At 42.7% G+C, this 19,568-nt stretch overlaps 1 protein-coding gene across 1 annotated transcript; it reads right to left on the minus strand.

Annotated features, from left to right (window-relative positions):
- Positions 1–8,270: 8,270 nt before the first annotated feature.
- On the minus strand, positions 8,271–16,343 carry LOC142095381 (keratin, type I cytoskeletal 14-like). Its single transcript, XM_075178332.1, has 7 exons — positions 16,312–16,343; positions 11,560–11,878; positions 11,356–11,438; positions 11,120–11,276; positions 10,259–10,420; positions 8,860–8,985; positions 8,271–8,507 (listed from the first exon to the last, which is right to left on the minus strand). Exons 2-7 carry the CDS (start codon positions 11,728–11,730, stop codon positions 8,271–8,273), a joined length of 936 nt encoding a protein of 311 aa, XP_075034433.1. The 5' UTR covers positions 11,731–11,878; positions 16,312–16,343.
- Between the last annotated feature and the right edge of the window lie 3,225 nt (positions 16,344–19,568).

Consider the following 19,568-nt stretch of genomic DNA (forward strand, 5'->3'; position numbering starts at 1 on the left):
TCTACGGATGAGCCTATGCAACTTGGGCGCTCCCGTTTAACTCCGGATGAAAGGGAGAGAAGGATGAAAAACAAATTATGTCTATATTGTGGAGATTCTGGTCACCTCCTGGTTTCTTGCACCCGGCGTTCGGGAAACGACAAACCCTAGCCTGCACTGGAGAGGTCAGTCTGGGGACTTTTACTTCCTCTCCAACTTCTTTTCCAGATCTAACCTGTTCTTTTCCTGTCACCTTGCATCTTCTTTCAGGGCCCAGGTCGTCCAAAGCCTTGTTGGATTCAGGAGCAGCTGAGAACTTTATATCACAATCGTTAGTAACACAACTTGCGCTACCCACTGTTGCGCTGAGGAGGCCCATGGCCACTACTGGCATCGATGGCTCCCGTCTCCCTCAAGGCAGTATCCTTAGACGTACCAAACCTATCTCCATGCAAGTGGGGGCCCTCCACTGGGAAAAAATTTCCTTTCTCGTCCTGCCATTGACCATCAGCCCAATCATCTTTGGATTACCATGGCTCCATCTTCATTCACCCCATCTGGATTGGCCCTCATCACAAATCATCGCATGGGGCCCAGCATGCCCTCACCACTGCCTGACACCAGTCAAGCCTCTCGGCTTCACGCAAATTCCAGAACCCACTACGGTTATCCTACCGCACCAGTATTCTTCGTTTGTGGATGTCTTCTCCAAAGTCTCTTCCGAACGCCTACCACCCCACCGACCTTGGGACTGTCCCATCGATCTCCTTCCGGGGAAAACCCCTCCTCGAGGCCGAGTCTATCCGCTCTCACTACCCGAGACAGAGGCTACTACACGTTACATCAAGGAAAATCTGCAACGCGGCTTCATTAGACCTTCCTCGTCACCTGCCGGAGCGGGGTTTTTCTTTGTGAAGAAGAAAGATGGAGCACTCCGTCCTTGCATCGACTACAGAGGCTTGAACACCATCACTATTAAAAACCGCTACCCTATTCCTTTGATCACCGAGCTATTCGATCGCATCAAGGGTGCGAGGATCTTCACTAAACTCGACCTCCGCGGTGCATACAACCTGATTCGGATACGCTCTGGGGATGAGTGGAAGACGGCTTTTAATACACGGGACGGGCATTACGAATACCTGGTAATGCCGTTCGGCCTATGCAACGCTCCTGCTGTTTTTCAAAGCTTTATTAACGAAATCTTCCGTGATTTACTATATTCCTATGTAGTGGTATATCTAGACGATATCCTAATATTCTCCAGAGACCTTTCCTCTCACCGCCTACATGTGGCTGAAGTTCTTTCCAGATTACGCATCAACCATTTATTCTGCAAGTTGGAAAAGTGCATTTTCGAGGCCTCTAAATTGCCTTTCCTGGGCTATTTAGTGTCTGGATCAGGCCTACACATGGATCCCGGGAAAATTCGTGCTATAATCGACTGGCCCCAACCAACTACACTCAAAGCCATTCAACGTTTCCTGGGTTTCTCCAATTATTATAGACGGTTTATTGCTAGTTATTCCTCTATTGTGGCACCCCTGATAGCTCTTACCCGTAAAGGAGCAACACCACAGGTTTGGTCCCCAGAAGCATTGGAAGCATTCCATTCTCTCAAAAGAGCCTTTTCCTCTGCACCTATCCTCCAGCAACCCGATATTTCTCTTCCTTTCTTTCTAGAAGTGGATGCATCCTCCGCCGGTGTGGGGGCAGTCCTTTCTCAAAAAAACTCCCAAGGCAGGTTCCATCCATGTGCATTCTTCTCCCGCAAATTTCTGCCAGCAGAGAGCAATTATGCCATCGGGGACAAAGAACTTCTGGCCATGAAATTGGCCCTAAACGAGTGGCGCTATCTTTTGGAGGGGGCTCGTCATCCAGTTACGATCTTCACGGATCATAAAAACTTACTCTATCTCCAGACAGCCCAATGCCTGAATCCACGTCAAGCCCGCTGGTCGCTTTTCTTTACCCGATTTGATCTGCGGGTCACTTTCAAACCCGGAATAAAAAATAAGAAGGCGGATGCATTATCTCGGGCTTTTCCAGGTAATCTGGGAACAGACACTTTGCCGGAACGTCCTATCTTGGACTCTAAATGTCTAAAATTATTTTCAACAACTCCAGCTCCTATTCCCCCTCAGGGGAAAACTTTTGTTCCTCCTCATTTACGGAAGAGTCTCCTACGCTGGTCCCATGCTTCACGATTCGCAGGCCATCTTGGCTCCCGTAAAACAGCAGAATTACTCTCTCGACAGTACTGGTGGCCCAATTTCCACTCTGAAGTTAAAGATTTCGTGGCTGCCTGTCCTACCTGTGCCCAAAACAAAACCCCCCGCCAAGCCCCACAGGGGCTACTCCACCCTCTTCCACTACCTACCAAACCGTGGACTCATATTAGCATGGATTTTATCACTGACTTACCCCCAGCTAATAAATTCAATACCATCTGGGTCATTGTGGACCTATTCTCTAAAATGGCACACTTCGTTCCACTCATCGGCCTTCCGTCCTCAGTATGTCTGGCTCAACACTTTGTAAAGGAGATTTTCCGACTGCATGGCTGTCCCGCGGAAATTGTCTCGGATCGTGGGGTGCAGTTTGTCTCAAAGTTCTGGAGGTCCCTTTGTCATCTTCTGGGCATCCGTCTGAAATTCTCCTCCGCGTATCATCCCCAGACCAACGGCCAGACGGAAAGGGTAAACCAAGATCTTGAAACGTTTCTCAGGATATTTTCCTCAGCCAATCAGAGGAATTGGATGGATTTATTGCCCTGGGCAGAATTTGTTCACAATAATTCCTTTCATGAATCCACTTCATCCACTCCCTTCTCCGTGGTATTTGGGCACCATCCTCGCATGCCGGAATTTTCAGCCCTCCCTCCCACCCAAGTACCAGCAGTTAACACTCTTCGGCAGGACTTTCTATCCATCTGGTCTCGAGTTCGAAAGGCACTTAAAAAATCCTCCACTCGCTACAAGTTAGCGGCAGATAAGAAACGCAGAGCTGTTCCTCTGTTGAAGATTGGCGACAAGGTATGGTTATCTACAAATAATATTCGTCTTAAAGTACCCTGTATGAAACTGGCTCCTCGCTACATTGGTCCTTATAGGATCATTCAAGTAATCAGTCCGGTTTGTTTTAAGTTACGACTACCATCCACTCTGCGTATTGCTAATGCCTTTCATATTTCCCTATTGAGACCGCTCATCATTAATCGATTCACTGTGCCCGTTACATCTACTACTCCTCTTTCCCTCCAACAAACTGATGAATTCGAGATCAGCCATATTCTGGATTCCAAGAGTTCTAGGGGAACAATCAAGTATCTAGTTGACTGGAAAGGGTACGGCCCCGAAGAGCGCTCCTGGGTACGGGCTGCAGACATCTGTGCTCCTCTTCTGCTGAAAAAATTTCATTCCAGTTTTCCGAAGAAACTAGGTCCTAGGTGTTCAGTGCCCACCTTTAAAGGGGGAGGTACTGTCACACGCCGGACTCCCGCTGTCTCCGCGGGAGCCGGCGCCTGTCCCCGCTAACTCTGGAGGTCTCCTCCACCAGGATTCCCCCCCTGTTTAACAAAACTCACTTACCTGTTTCCACGCCGCTGACACCGTCCAGCGCTGTCTGTTCCCCTCTTCCGTTCAGCGCTCAGTGTTCTGCGCATGCTCAGAGCTGTCTAGTCCTTTTCTGTGTTCTCACTGCCCTCTATTGGCTGCCTAATAGGAACTGCACTATATCTAAACCCTATGACCAGAACTCAATGCTGGTTCTTTCAGTCAGTCCCTGACTCTAGTATTGGATACAGCTCCTGTGTTTTGCTCTTCTCCGAGGTTCCAAGCCACTATTCCTCCGGGAACACCACCTCTGGTGGCTTCGCTACCGAAGCTCCGGTCTGCACCCCCCAAGTGGCAACTATATTCTACGTCTGCAAGCCAACTTCCGAGTATCTACGTTGCAGTATCTCCCTGCTATTTCCACCCCCAAGTGGCAACGTCGCTAATACATTACCGGCATCACCTCGATCAAGTGGCAAGTTTATCCCTAATTGATTCTACGCTCTCTCTATTGTGGTTCACTGGGAACTTCCTTAGGGGACCGCGACCTGCAAGTGGAAGCCGCAAAAGCCCATATTCCCTTGCGGGAATCACTGGTGAACACCTTTCACTTGTTAGACTCCGCGCCCCTAGCGAGAGTAACGCCAATCCCGGCTGAACTACTAGGATCCGGTTCTAACCCTACTGGTACGTGACAGCCTCATTGTTTTCAAAATCTTTGAGTTTATCACTCAGGTGTTCTATCTCTTTGGTGTAAAAGTCATACATCAATATGTCATGTTTGAAGATAATTTCAATGAGTTTTTTTGGAGCATTTTAAGAGGGTATTTTCCCACACAATCTTTAGTTCTTCTATTGCCAATTCATAGGAAGGGTATAGTCATAGGCGTAGCCCTCACTGTGTGAGGGAATGTTTGATATAATTCTGGTTTGTGGTCATATCCCACCATACCTGACTTCCCACCAAGCCAAGTGAGCATGCTCTATGGGAGCAGGAGGGTGGACCATGCTAATTCAATGAATGGACATTTTTTCCTGAGATTGGTATTATTGGTGTTCACAGGGCAATAGGTGGGTTCTTTTTAGCAAGAGTAATGTTCTGTAAGTAGTCTTATCCTTTTCAACCACAAATACCACACTTTTAGTCAGTTCCAGGAGGCTTATTTTTAATTCACTTGTTTTATTTTTGGTATGGCAATAACACATAGTTGCCAATCTTTCCAGGTTGACCTCAGGAAATTTTGGGGGAGGTGCACGTGAAGGGGTGGGGGTTCGGTCAATCACATTATTTTGGTCACTGTGATGTAATTTCCCAAAATTTTATTTTACCAGAAGGTCGGGCCAAAATGATGCGATTCTTGGAAAATCGCATCATGGAGGCTCAAAATCTGCCCACTTCACTAGGAAATCTGCAGATGTGGGAGAATTACCAGCTCTCCCGAGAGTCCAGGAGACCTACCCAGAATTCAGGAGTCTCCCGGACATTCCAGGAGAGTTGGTAAGTATGCAATAACATTCCTATATCCTCTTTCTCTATGCAGTATAGGAAATATTTATTTATCAAATCCCTTTATAAATAAATGTTCCTTGGCTTTTAATTATACATGGCAATCATTTGCATGAAAGAAGACTTTAATTAAAATACAATAGATGACATAGGGAAAATCATGAACCAAATACACTGGCAAACTTACAGCAGTAGCTCATATGCTATTATATTAATAACAAAACATGTCAAATAACAATAGCATAAGACAATATTTTTTCATCCTTAGTAACATTTTGCTTCCTGAGCTTAGGTAATGCATCTTTAAACATACTATAAATTGCAGTCACAATCATGGATCTCAAGGATAGTACAAAGAACTATTGAAAGTTTGCTTCTTAAGAAAAGCCAGTCGATTATGATTTAATTTGTATGTTAATGATAGGAAATGTAATCAACAGGTAGATAAATTAAAATGTTAGCAATAATATTGGGTCTATCACATAACTCCCTCACCAGAGCCACAGTATAATGCCCAGTGTATTTCACTGAAGTCCCATGTCATTAGAAATGTAGTGCCTGATTCATCAATGCATGTACACTGAGCACAATGTGTGTTTGTTTTAAAACGCACATAAATCAGGTATATGTATATCCGAACGTAACGGATCTGAAGATAAGTGTGGTGATGAATTCAGGTGTAGGTCTACTCTTCTCTGCTAGACAAGACACCACAGGATACGTCCAGTACCTATGTGGAATTAAAAATCACAAAAGAACACACAGAAAAAAAGAACCATTCTATTAATGTCACTCTTAATAATATAGACATGAATGATAAAACTTTAAAAAGAAAAAAAGTGTTGTTTTTTGCTTTTTCCATGCTATTACATGTGCTTGCAATCAGGAGCAACTGTAAAAATTTAGTTTATGTACAGTAGACATTCGGAACATACTAATACATTTATTTCATGGAATTAACTAAAATGTAAAAAAAAACCTTTTCATTTTTAATATTTTATTAATAAGCCTGTATTACTAACAAGTGACATTAAATGAATAGGTTTTTTTAAATTCTACATAGGTATTGGGCATATCCTGCAGTGTCTTGTCTAGTAGAATAGCACAGAACTACACCCGTATTCATCACCACACATAGCTTTACATTCATTCCTTGTGGAATGTGGCATTCATATACCCGATTTACATGTGTTTTAAAACAAATGCACTTTATGCTCAGTATACATGCCTTAATGAATGAGGCCCAGTATGTGTGCCTTAATGAATGAGGCCCAGTATGTGTGCCTTAATGAATCAAAACCTTAGAGTAGAATGTAGCTGGAGCAAAAGATACGACTAAAAAACAAGGGCCTGATAGATGCCCAGAACTTGAATTGGAAGCTGCTGCAGATGCTCAAGATTGGCACACCCTTGCTGAATATTAACTAAGGGCAAACACCCCTTCCCTGCCTTAATCCCTCCCTAAAATCATAGGTTGTAGTAAATGTTCTTTGTGCTCGAAGATGGATTCAACATAGCTGCATTCTGTGTGTATTGTCCAGGTCTGGGCATGGGATGAGTCTGGAGAAGGAAGAGTTATATCCGCCACAGAATTTCTCCAGAAGACACAATCATTTGCATGTGCTGTGGTGTCCATGGCTTGTGACATGATGAGTCTTCAGTGCATGATGAGATCCTAGAAATGAAATATGTGTAAGGCACCATTGGTGAAATATGGTACACACATTGTCATGCTTAAGTATGTAGGGACACGGTGTGTGGGGGGAGGGGTAATTCTCTCCATATTAGCGAAATTGAGTTATAAATAAATTATAATATTAAATATAAATATTTTATCATGTAGGACCTGCCTCGACTCCATGTTACTCAACTATAAATTAACTCTTTTTTGTAGCTATTTATGTGCACAAATTCATTAGCATCAAAGAGCAAATGTCATGCGCCTGTCTTCCCATATATACAGGTTTGCATGTGGCGTAGGAGGATAATATGGAGGCAACTGTAGAAATGAGGTCTGTGTTGGGGGCCGAGGTAATGAGCTTGAGGGGGCAGAGAGTACACATTTACGGGTCAATTCCTGAGTTAGCAGGTGGTCACAGAGCCGTTTATTTTCCTCTGAAAAAAAATACTTAATTTTCCCATGTTCCCAGAGGTGGTGGAGATTAAGGGTTGGCCTTACTTTGAATGAAATGCCTTTTGTTTGTATATTAAAAAGTTTATATTTAGGCACAACATTTTTTGCTAAGACACAGTTCATGAAGATGGTACAGATGTCCCCTTATTCTCATGACTTAATACCATCATCAAAAATAAATCTTGAGCAAGCAGTCGTTTAGGAGAAAAATGTGAAAGTTGAAATGTATGAGGGAGCTAACACTAAGGGGTATATTTACTAAACTGCGATTTTGAAAGAGTGGAGATGTTGCCTATAGCAACCAATCAGATTCTAGCTGTCATTTTGTAGACTGCACTAAATAAATGAAAGCTAGAGACTGATTGGTTGCTGTAGGCAACATCTTCACTTTTTCAAATCCGAAGTTTAGTAAATATATCCCTAAGATGTCACGAGATAGGACTATAAAACAACTGCATGCATTTATTCACCAGAGCACACACTAAACATAGGGCACTTTAGCACAACACAAAGTACATTTGCGCCTTGTTATGTGCTCACTTGATAAATGGTTGCATGGAAATTATATGCCCTGCACTTCCACCTTTTCAGTGGTTAGCAAATTATCCTAAAAACTTGCTTATAGTTCACTATATTTCAAAATATTTTTACTTACCAACTTTGCCTGCTGAAAAGTTTTGACCAGATGCACTGAAAAAAGTATAACAAAGTGTGTAATAAACATGCTTCAAAAAGCAAAAGATACATTTAAACAAAAAGAACAGCTATAGACAAAGAAATCAATTGAGATCGTTAAATGATTCCTATTGTGACTGAAATCTGCTGAATATTAATTTGTTTGCCAAATAAATAACCAATGGTAATATAAGGAAATTGTCATCATTTCTCTAAACACAATAAACTTTGGATTGTCTGTACTGATAGAATTTAGTGTCAGTGTGTTTTATATTTTTCAGAATTATAGCAAATTAATTATTCCAAGTAATCATTGTACAATTTATAAAAAGTCTAGTAATAAAGTGCTGTTTACTGAGATGAAAACTATCAAATATATTGATATCTGTATTTATCTTAAGCTATTTAAATTTCTAGTTTCCTATAAAAACACATACTGTATATCATGACCATCCAGGAGGCGTTTGTAAGTGGCGATCTCCATCTCCAGGTGGGTCTTCTGGTCCATGAGGATTTTGTACTCATGGTTTTGACGTTCTAGATCAGATCGGATCTGTGTCAGCTGAGACTCCACATTGTTGATTAAACTTTGCAATTGGGCCAATTGGGACCCAAATGTAGATTCCGTCTCTGCTAAAGTACCCTCCAGAGCAGATTTCTAGATCAATATAAAACAGGTTTAGAATAAATCCATGGCGCAGCGGATTTCTACAAATGTTAAGGTGCCTGAAAATGTATCATGTGATGTTTGGTAATAAAAAGGACTGTTTTTTGGTAAAATGTGGATGAAACAAGTATTATTGAAAACAATATCACTAAATAAAAAGCAAAATTAAAAAGTTAACTTGAATGATTAATCCTCTTTTTAATGCTAGCATGTTTCTTGCACCAATATCAAACTGTAATTATTTTCTATTACTTTATAAATCATAGAACTTGCAGAATATTCATCTCTTCAGTTGCACATCTCATGATTATAGCTATAAGTGACAGCTGGTGCTAAGACTTGCCATGCTCATCTGGCTCTGTAGCTCAATCTCCAATGATTGGATGTTGCGTCTCAGATCAATGACTTCGGTTTGCACAGACTGCAGTTGCTCAGAGCCGGATGCGACATCACGATTCAGTTCTTCACTCTGCAAGGATGGAAAACAACAACTGGTGAATTTAAATGTAAAATCTGAAATTATTAGTTTATTCACAAGGAAAATCTGAGATGGGATATTTACATTTAAGTCTGCTGAAAAATAAGACTATTTTGTGGCATGTTACACTTACAAATCCTTACAGTTGGTGAGGCAAGGGTAGGGCAAGTGTAGGCTGTAAGACTGTGCTCACATAAACCTGGACACAGATGCATATACACCTGTCAGGGGGTGTTTATCTTGCGGGTGCTAGAGGGCTGGCACAATGAGACACAATGATGGAATTTGCTGACGCTATATAAATAAATGATTATGATGATGATGATGATGATGATGATGATGATGATGATGCACCTGACTGAATATATGCACATCATTTTTTTTTCCATGCACACATCTTTTCCTTCTTACATTTCCGGTGCAAATGCGTTAAACTGTGTATGAGCCGCATAGCGTACGTAAACTGCTAGAAACCAGGTGGTAAGAGATCTGTACATATTTTTGACTTCCTATTGGTTGCTTTGTGACTTATCCGGTTTCACAATAGTAACAATATTTATATTTGCTTGCTTGGTTTATTCCCATATCTAATTTATGACAATTCACGTAAAAGTCAAAATGTTGCACACTAAGATGAGTATTACAGTCAGGTTTGTGTGTTAATAGAACTAGAGGCAAAGACACTGCCATATGTAACTTCCTATCGTAAATATAATTTAGATTCCATTTCTGAGCCTTATTGATAAATATATATTGAAATCTGGGATGCTCAAAATTGTATCAAAATGGTCCTCATCTGGTTCTAAACGTTAATGTTTACTGAATTGTCTTTAAGATCTGTGAACACTCACAGAGAATGAAAACTACACACTTGAATGCAAACAACAAGCATGAACAGTAAAGGTCAACTTTTAACGGAGGATACAATTTTGATTACCCACTTGAGGGCAGAGCAGCCGCTACAGTTAAAGATTTAAATGGTGTTTGTATTGCTAGCAAGATTGAGGCCATCAAAGTGCTTGAATCTGATCAAACTATGAATTGCTTTGAATTATTCGGGCATTTCTAGTAGCTATATAAATATATTTGGTTGCTCCTAACATTTATTAATTGTTTTTCACAGAACAAAGTAATGGCAGCAGGGATTGGACAAATTTTTTTATGCTTACTGCTACATTCTGCCATGCATACATTAACAGGTAAATATCAAAGGCTATATGAGTGGAAAGTTTACTAAAATCATTCCGTTTCACTATCAACATACCCTTTGGCGGAACATTGTCTCCACCTCTCTTAGGTTCTGATCCATCATGCTCTCATATTGCTCTCGGATCTCTGCCAATGTTCTATTCAGATCTACAGATGGAGCAGCATCTACTTCTACACTGATTCTGGCGCCCAGCTGAGCTCGCAGAGAGTTTACTTCCTGGGAAAAAAGAGGTTGTAAAGTAAATGCTCTAATTATACTGATACAATTGAAGATACAAGAGGCATACGGACATTGGAAAAAGATTAAAGGAGAAGTACCACAAAATTTAAAACCTTATAATAGATTTTTTTAAAGCAAAATAATAGATTTTTGAGTAGTAATCATTTAATATCACAAGTGGATCTAATAGATAAATTTGACTTTGTGATAATATCTTGCGTTAATCATGTTTACAAAATCAGTCTCCAGCAGCTGCTTAGGCACAGTTTTAAAGTCGGAAATTCTGTATGTGTAGAGTTTAAAAGATGATGAAAGTAAATCAAAATCCAAACCAGGATAATGCCGATCCAACACGACCCACTATGTGAAACATCTGGAGCTTTACCATAACATGTATGAGATTGTTATTAAAGTTCCCTTTTTTGTCTTTGACACATTTAAGGTATATGTACTAAGGCAGATATAGAGGAAAGTATGGCATATTTTCACATATTTGTCCTCATACATAGACCCAGATATACCACTCTATATAATGTATATAAATTTCAGTACTTAATTACTTTTTAGGAAAAATATTTGCCTATTAACCTCTGCATAATAACTAACTTTGTTTTTCTTCTATGTTTCAACAATGATGCTTTGGACAATAAAATACAATACTTTCTATGATTTATCAAACCGTTGTTAGAGTTTTACCTCTTCATGGTTCCTTTTCATTTGCTGCAGTTCTTCCTGAAGGTTTTGAACCTGAGTCTCTAGGTAAGATCTTTCTTGATTCAGTTCTTTCAGGAGAATACGCAATCCATTCATATCGGCCTCAACCCTGCTGCTTAGTTGACGTTCCATTTCATACCTTTATAGAAAAAGAAAATCTTATTTAATATTGCTTTCCTAGGCTACTGCTGTTTACTTCATAACAATTAAAAGCTTACTTGTTCCTGAAGTCATCTGCTGCCAGGCGCGCATTGTCTATTTGTAGTATAATCTGGGCATTTGCCAAAGTGGTTGCAGAAATCTGTGGAAGATAGGCAACTGTAAAATAGTTCACTATAGACACCACATATGGTAAATTAAACACTATTCATTAGTCAATATGTCTCTCCTATAGACTATTGCAAATAATACAATCCTTTTACCTGACTTTGAAGCTCTTGAATAGTTCTGAAGTAGCAGCTGAAATCAGGTGAAGCACTGGGTTGATTTCTCTCATACCACTCACGAATATTCCTCTCCACCTGGGCATTTTCTTGCTCTAGAGAGCGCACCTTGTCTAAGTAGGATGACAAGCGATCATTTAGATGCTGCATGGTTTCCTTCTCATTGATACTGAACAGACCATGACTGCTGAAGCTGTTTCCATGACTATGATGACCACCATGAGATCCTGCATGACCAAATGAAGAATGTTTGGAGATGGAGATCCCTTTGCCTCCTGACCCTCCATGTACACTTGGGGTTTTGCTGTGGCTTCTATGATGGACTTTATGTGAGCTTCCATGGTGAGAAATATTGTGTCCTGTATGGTGCAAAATATGAGACCCTCCATGGTGATAAGTATGGGAATCCCCATGGTGGATCTTTTGAAACCCTCCATGATGAGATCCTCCATGTTGAGAAATATGAGAGCCTCCATGATGGATATTTTGAGACCCTACATGATGGATACCATAGACATGATTGGAGATCCTAGGTAAGTGGCCACCAACTTGACAGCTTCCATGGTGGGATCCAGCAGAAGAATGAACACTGTGGCTCATGATGAATATTAGGTGTTATAGAAGATGAGCGTATTGATTGTTCTTTACTTTGTGTTCTCCATCTATTCTGTCCTTATATAGGGAAGACTGGGAGTATTGAAAAATGAATTGCTATTCCTGGTGTTCACAACTGTCTAGCTTGTTGTTCATCTAATTTTTATTTGCTTTGTATTAGGATTTAACATTAAACATTTTAAGAGCTGCTCTGAAAGCATCAGATGGCTAGTAAAAGTACTTAAAATAATTAACTTATTGCTGCCTAGCACATAAGAGAACTGCACTCCCTCCACCCTGATAATATAACACATCATCCATGCACACTTCAAATAAAGCATTCAAGAGTGTGATTTAATAATATTGTATAATACAAGTAATGTAATTAAAATACTAGTCATACTGTGTGATGATCCCAAAATGTTAAAGCAATAAACTTACAGCAGAAGAGAAGAAGAAGCAAGAGATAAATGGAATAGAAAAAGAAAGAAAGAGAAAAATATTAAGAGAGAATTCCCACAGAATGAATAGCAACTTCCATATATAATGGTTATATAGTCCTATGCTACAGCTGAACAGTTTGATACAGTGGTGTACCCAAGTATAAGGAGTATTTAGGGATTTTTTTATTTAGTCAGTTATAACTAGTCTTTAGTGTCACATGTTTAGAATATTTGTATTTACATAAGCCCAATCAATCAGGACACATGTTAGATGAGGAACTGGGTAGCACACAGTAACAATAGCAGAAACTCACTGATACATCTCTTTGTGCTTATGATACTTCATTAAAATCAGAGTTACTACTTACTAGTTAAGACCTCATGTGTGAGGGAACACATTTCAGGAAAATAGGACTTTTCAGTCTTGATAGACCCCTCATGAAAATGCACACATTATTGTCTATGGAAGAAGATTTTAAACCCTTTTGCCATATAGCTGTCACTCACCGGACCGTGAGTGCCTCTTCTCGGACATTTAGGAACCGTGGCCGTCCCCCATCCTGAGGGACTGCGCATGCGCAGCCCTTTCCATACCTCCAGTGTATGTTCCTTTAACTAAATTGGCAGATCAGGCAACCTCCCTATATTAAGCACCTGTGGTCAACACCACGTTGCCTGATCTTGGAGTCTCACTCCCCATGAGTCTCTGAAGGTGTTCCTGTGTTTCCTCATTTATTCAGCCCAGCTGATTCCTGTGGTTTCCAAACCACTTCTACCTCTGTGGTTTCCAAACCACTTCTACTACTGTGGTTCCCATACCACTTCTACCATCTACTGTTTCATCGTGACTGTGAGCTGATTCCTATCCGCTGCCTCCGTGCACTACAGTCTTCTAATCACTTCAACTCTACCATGCATCATTGGGACTGTTAGCTGATTCCTATCCGCTGCCTCCGTGCACTACAGTCTTCTAATCACTTCAACTCTACCATGCATCATTGGGACTGTTAGCTGATGCCTATCCGCTGCCTCCGTGCACTACAGTCTTTCATTCACATCCACTCACCTGTTCATGATTGTGACTGCCAGCTGATTCCTATCCGCTGCCTCCGTGCACTACAGTCTTCAACCTGCAACTCGTCTGTGTTTCATCATCGTGACTGCTAGCTGATTCCTATCCGCTGCCTCCGTGCACTACAGTCTTCAACCTGCAACCCGTCTGTGTTTCATCGTGACTGTTTGGCTGATTCCTATCCGCTGCCCCTGTGCGCTTCAGTCTTCAGCTCTTGTCTACTCTCCCGTGTTTCCTTGAGTCTGCTGCCACTATTGCTACCCGCTACTCTCCGTGACCAACTGTTCCAGTTCATCTCTGCTCCGGTGTCCCATCGTTACTGCACCTGCTGGTTGCTATTGGCTACCTCCGTGTTCCCGCAGAGACCCGCTGCTGTTACATCTCAGCGCTACTCATCCATCTACTGCTGATCCGCTCTCCACGCCTTCCTGTGTTCCCTGCTGGTCTACCTACCTGTGCTCTGCACCTGCTAGACCACCGCTTCACCCATCCAGGGACTTTGGATCCTGCCGGCCTCCTGCCCTTCAGGTATCTCTGCACTCCTGTCTGACTGCTTCTCCTGAACCACGGTATGCATACTTCCCATTGACTGTGCTGTGTATTGCATACCTTGCTGGACTGTGTTGGTTCTCCTCTGGAGTGTACTATCTGCTGACTCTATTGCCATCATTGACTGTGTTATCTCATGCTGGATTACTTCAAGAGACTTTCTATATTGGCAGTGTTGTTCAGTCATTTATACATTTATATTGTGCATATTACTGTGGATCAAAGTCAAGGTGCCCGTGTATATATTGTGTTGCAGTCTCTCCCCGTGCACCTCCTCACATATATATTCAGTGGTACAACTTGCTAGTGGCAGACCACTGACTCCTGTTTACAGTTTCACCCGTTCCAGTATCCTCTCACATAGCAGTGGTACAACTTGCTAACGCAGACCACTGACTCCCCGGATACCTCCACTTGGATTCCATTCCTTCACTCAGACAGCGGTACAACTTGCTATCCGCAGACCGCTGACTCTCATCACCTCCTCGTTTCTGTTGGACATTCCTCCTCACTATAGCAGTGGTACAACTTGCTACCGCAGACCACTGACTACCTTCACGTGTCCTTTGTCCATACAGTTCCTCGTGTATTACTACTTCCATATTGCCAGTGCTGCTAGTCATAGACTTTCCTGAGCATCTCATCATCTGCTATTTCCTGTTCCGTGATCACCCTGCTACCAGAGTACCATATTACCACCTATACTGCTCTGGTAAGCCTATCACCTGGTGATCCCTGGGTAAAGACTCCTAGTGCCCGTGACAGTAAGATCAGGCCATGACAGACCCAGATACGGAACCTACCGCTAAAGAGATGCTGCAGCATCTGGTCAGCCGTGTGGAGCAACAGGATGCTCGCCAACAGCTGTTACTTCAATGTTACCAATCTTTAACCTCCCAAGGAACATCTGGACAGACCGTTACAGCTAATGTTAAAGCTCCTGTGCTTTCCTCCGTTTCCCCAGTGCCATCCCAGGTGTCTACAGTTCCTACGCTACACCTGCCTACTCCGTCAAAATATGACGGGGACCCCAAAACTTGTAGAGGTTTCCTTAACCAATGTTCAGTCTATTTTGAACTTCAACCTCAAAATTTTTCTACCCATCGTTCCAGAGTGGCCTATCTTATCTCATTGTTTTCTGGACAAGCCCTGGCTTGGGCCTCCCCTCTGTGGGAGAGAAACGATCCAATTCTACAAGATAGTGCCAAATTCATTTCCACGTTCCGAAGTGTGTTCGATGAACCAGGTCGTGTGACCTCCGCTGCTTCCAGCATTCTTCGTTTGCGACAAGGCTCCCATACAGTAGGACAGTATGTCATTCAATTTAGGATCTTAGCCTCTGAACTTCAGTGGAACTCTGAAGCATTAGTTGCCGCCTTCTGGCAGGGGCTCTCCGATAAAATTAAGGATGCACTGACTACCCAAGAACTTCCTTCGTCACTAGAAGATTTGATCTCTCTTTGCCATCGTGTAGATATGAGATTTCGTGAAAGAGAGTCTGAGAAAACAACGGCTGTCAAAGCACCTCTTCGTTCTAACCCTCAATTTCGTCCAGCTCCATCCTCTGCGATTCCCATGGAGATAGGACGTTCCAAATTATCTTCAGAGGAGAGGAAACGAAGAGTAAAGAATAGACTCTGTATCTATTGTGCTGATTCCACGCATATGCTCAGCTCTTGCCCTAAGAGATCGGGAAATGCCAGGCCCTAACTAGTTCTGGAGAGGTGAAGTTAGGGTCCCTGGAGTCCTCTCCATCTTCTACGAAATTAAAAGTCTGCACTTTTGATGTTACGATTTCCTTTGCTAGCAAATCCTTTGAGTCTCAAGCACTGATTGATTCCGGAGCAGCAGGAAATTTCATTTCTAAATCACTAGTGAATCAATGGTCCCTACCAGTGATCACTTTAAAAACACCCATTACTGTGACGGCTATAGATGGATCACGCCTCATCAATGGTCTCATCACCCAGAGTACGTCTCCAGTAACCCTTCAGATTGGTGTACTACACCATGAAGAAATTTCGTTTTTAATTCTTCCAGTTACGACAAGTCCGATTGTCTTAGGCCTTCCATGGCTTCAGTGTCACTCTCCCCAGATTGACTGGCGCACCCCTCAAGTTACGTCTTGGGGGTCTGAATGTCACCATCGTTGCCTCTCTCAAGTTATTCCTCTTAAAGTACAGCAATCTTCCATCTCATCTTCCTCCCCGGGACTCCCTCCTCAGTATGCTTCATATGCCGATGTGTTTGATAAAGCTCAGTCTGAACGTCTTCCTCCTCATCGTTCTTGGGATTGTCCGATCGACCTTCTACCTGGCAAGACTCCTCCCAGGGGTCGGGTCTATCCTCTCTCGTTACCTGAAACTCAAGCCACATCTGAGTACATACAGGAGAATCTCCAGCGTGGGTTCATTCGACCTTCCACCTCTCCCGCTGGAGCTGGGTTCTTCTTCGTCAAAAAGAAGGATGGATCATTACGCCCTTGTATAGATTTTCGTGGACTTAACGCCATTACTATCAAGAATCGGTATCCCATTCCGCTGATCACTGAGCTATTTGATCGCATCAAGGGAGCTCGGATATTTACTAAGTTGGATCTTCGTGGTGCCTACAATTTAATTAGAATCCGTTCCGGTGACGAATGGAAGACCGCGTTTAACACCAGAGATGGGCATTACGAATATTTAGTAATGCCCTTCGGGCTGTGTAATGCCCCCGCGGTTTTCCAGGGTTTCATCAATGAGATCTTTCGGGACTTATTATATGTATGTGTCGTTGTCTACCTGGACGACATATTGATCTTCTCACAGGACCTGCCTTCTCATCACCAACATGTGGCAGAGGTCCTCTCCAGACTACGGAAGAACTCGTTGTTCTGTAAATTGGAGAAATGTTCATTCGAGTTACCCCAGATTCCATTCTTGGGGTATATAGTTTCCGGAGTTGGCCTGAAGATGGATCCAGACAAAGTAAATGCTGTACTACATTGGCCTCAGCCAACTACTCTTCGTGCCATCCAGCGTTTTTTAGGTTTTGCCAATTACTATAGACGCTTCATTCAAGACTTTTCATCCATTGCATCTCCCATTGTGGCCCTAACTCGGAAAGGGGCTAATACTAAGCAATGGTCATCTGAGGCTCTCCAAGCCTTTCAAATCCTCAAAGAGTCCTTCTCGTCTGCTCCCATTCTGCGACAGCCTGATGTGACACTCCCCTTCTTCCTAGAAGTAGATGCCTCTAATGTGGGCTTAGGAGCTATTCTCTCCCAACGCTCGGAGCAACAAAAATTACATCCTTGTGCCTTCTACTCTCGGGGTCTTCTGCCCGCAGAGAAAAATTATACTATCGGGGACAAGGAGTTGCTGGCCATCAAAGCTGCATTAGAGGAATGGAGATACTTGTTGGAAGGAGCTTGCCATCCGGTGACGATCTTCACGGATCATAAGAACTTGTCATATTTGCAATCTGCTCAATGCTTGAACCCTCGTCAAGCAAGATGGTCTCTTTTCTTTTCCCGTTTTGAATTAATTATAACCTTCAAACCAGCCGCTAAGAACAAGAAAGCTGACGCTCTATCTCGAGCTTTTGTGACGTCCTCTGATGTAGAAGAGGTTCCCAACCATGCTATTCTAGACCCCAAATGTATTTCTCTGGCTGCTTCATCCACCAAAATGCTACCATTTGGGAAGACCCTTGTGCCTCCTACTCTGAGGAGGAAAATCCTTTCGTGGTTCCATGCCTCTCGTTTTTCTGGACACGCCGGTGAACATAAGACCTTTGAGATTCTCTCTCGTAGTTACTGGTGGCCTTCAATGAGGAGAGACGTCAAAGAGTTTGTTGCTTCCTGTGATTTATGTTCTCAGTTCAAATCCTCCCGCAGAACTCCAGCAGGGTTGCTGCGACCACTACCCATTCCGTCCAAGCCTTGGACCCATATTAGTATGGATTTCGTTACTGATTTGCCACCAAGTAAGAATCACAATACTATTTGGGTAGTGGTAGACAGATTTTCGAAGATGGCTCATTTCGTCCCTCTGTCCGGTTTACCTTCCTCGTCTACTCTGGCTGAACATTTCATTAAAGAAATCTTCCGCATCCATGGATGTCCGTCTGAGATTGTGTCGGATAGAGGAGTACAATTCGTTTCCAGATTCTGGCGGGCCCTTTGTAAAACCTTGGGCATACGATTAGCACTCTCATCTTCTTACCATCCGCAATCTAACGGACAAACAGAACGAGTCAATCAAGATCTTGAGACCTTTATTAGGATGTTCTCCTTAGCCAACCAAAACAACTGGGTAGAATTGCTCCCTTGGGCTGAATTCGCCCATAACAACATGTACCATGAGTCATCATCCAAAACTCCATTCTTTGTGGTCTACGGTCACCATCCGTCTTTTCCGGAATTTCCTGCCCTCCCGCCCACCCAAGTTCCTGCTGTGGAGACTGCTTGTCAGACCTTCAAAAATATCTGGTCTCAGGTCAAAACCTGTTTAAAGAAGACATCTAACAAATATAAGTCTTTCGCAGATAAGAAGAGGCGGGCTATTCCACCACTAAAAATTGGAGATCGTGTCTGGTTATCTACCAAAAATATTCGTTTGAAGGTTCCATCTATGAAATTCGCCCCTCGTTTTATTGGTCCATATAGGATCATTCAAGTTATCAATCCAGTATGTGTTAAACTTCTTCTTCCTAAGAATCTTCGGATCTCCAATGCCTTCCATGTGTCCTTGCTCAAACCTCTCATCATCAACCGTTTCTCGACTCCTCCCTCAGCACCGCAGCCAGTTCAAGTTCATCAGGAGGAGGATTTCGAGATTACTGAGGTATTGGATGCAAAAATTTCGCGAGGAGTCCTCCGTTTCCTCGTTCATTGGAAGGGCTTTGGTCCTGAGGAGCGCTCTTGGATCAAAGCTGAAGATCTTAATGCTCCTGCCCTTTTGAAGAAGTTTTATTCCAAAAATCCGGACAAACCCGGTTCCAGGCGTTCTGTGTCCACCTTTAAAAGGGGGGGTACTGTCACTCACCGGACCGTGAGTGCCTCTTCTCGGACATTTAGGAACCGTGGCCGTCCCCCATCCTGAGGGACTGCGCATGCGCAGCCCTTTCCATACCTCCAGTGTATGTTCCTTTAACTAAATTGGCAGATCAGGCAACCTCCCTATATTAAGCACCTGTGGTCAACACCACGTTGCCTGATCTTGGAGTCTCACTCCCCATGAGTCTCTGAAGGTGTTCCTGTGTTTCCTCGTTTATTCAGCCCAGCTGATTCCTGTGGTTTCCAAACCACTTCTACCTCTGTGGTTTCCAAACCACTTCTACTACTG

Source organism: Mixophyes fleayi, chromosome 6, assembly GCF_038048845.1.
Source record: "Mixophyes fleayi isolate aMixFle1 chromosome 6, aMixFle1.hap1, whole genome shotgun sequence".
NCBI lineage: Eukaryota > Metazoa > Chordata > Amphibia > Anura > Limnodynastidae > Mixophyes > Mixophyes fleayi.

What these genes read in the sequence shown, in the direction of transcription:
- LOC142095381 (XM_075178332.1), bottom strand. Translation starts at nt 11,730, where the DNA reads ATGCAGCATCTAAATGATCGCTTGTCATCCTACTTAGACAAGGTGCGC. An exon ending in AGACAATGTTCCGCCAAAGG is followed by an intron (nt 8,986 to 10,258) that starts GTATGTTGATAG and finishes CCATCCTTGCAG; the next exon opens with AGTGAAGAACTGAATCGTGA. An exon ending in TACAGAGCCAGATGAGCATG is followed by an intron (nt 8,508 to 8,859) that starts GCAAGTCTTAGC and finishes ATATTGATCTAG; the next exon opens with AAATCTGCTCTGGAGGGTAC.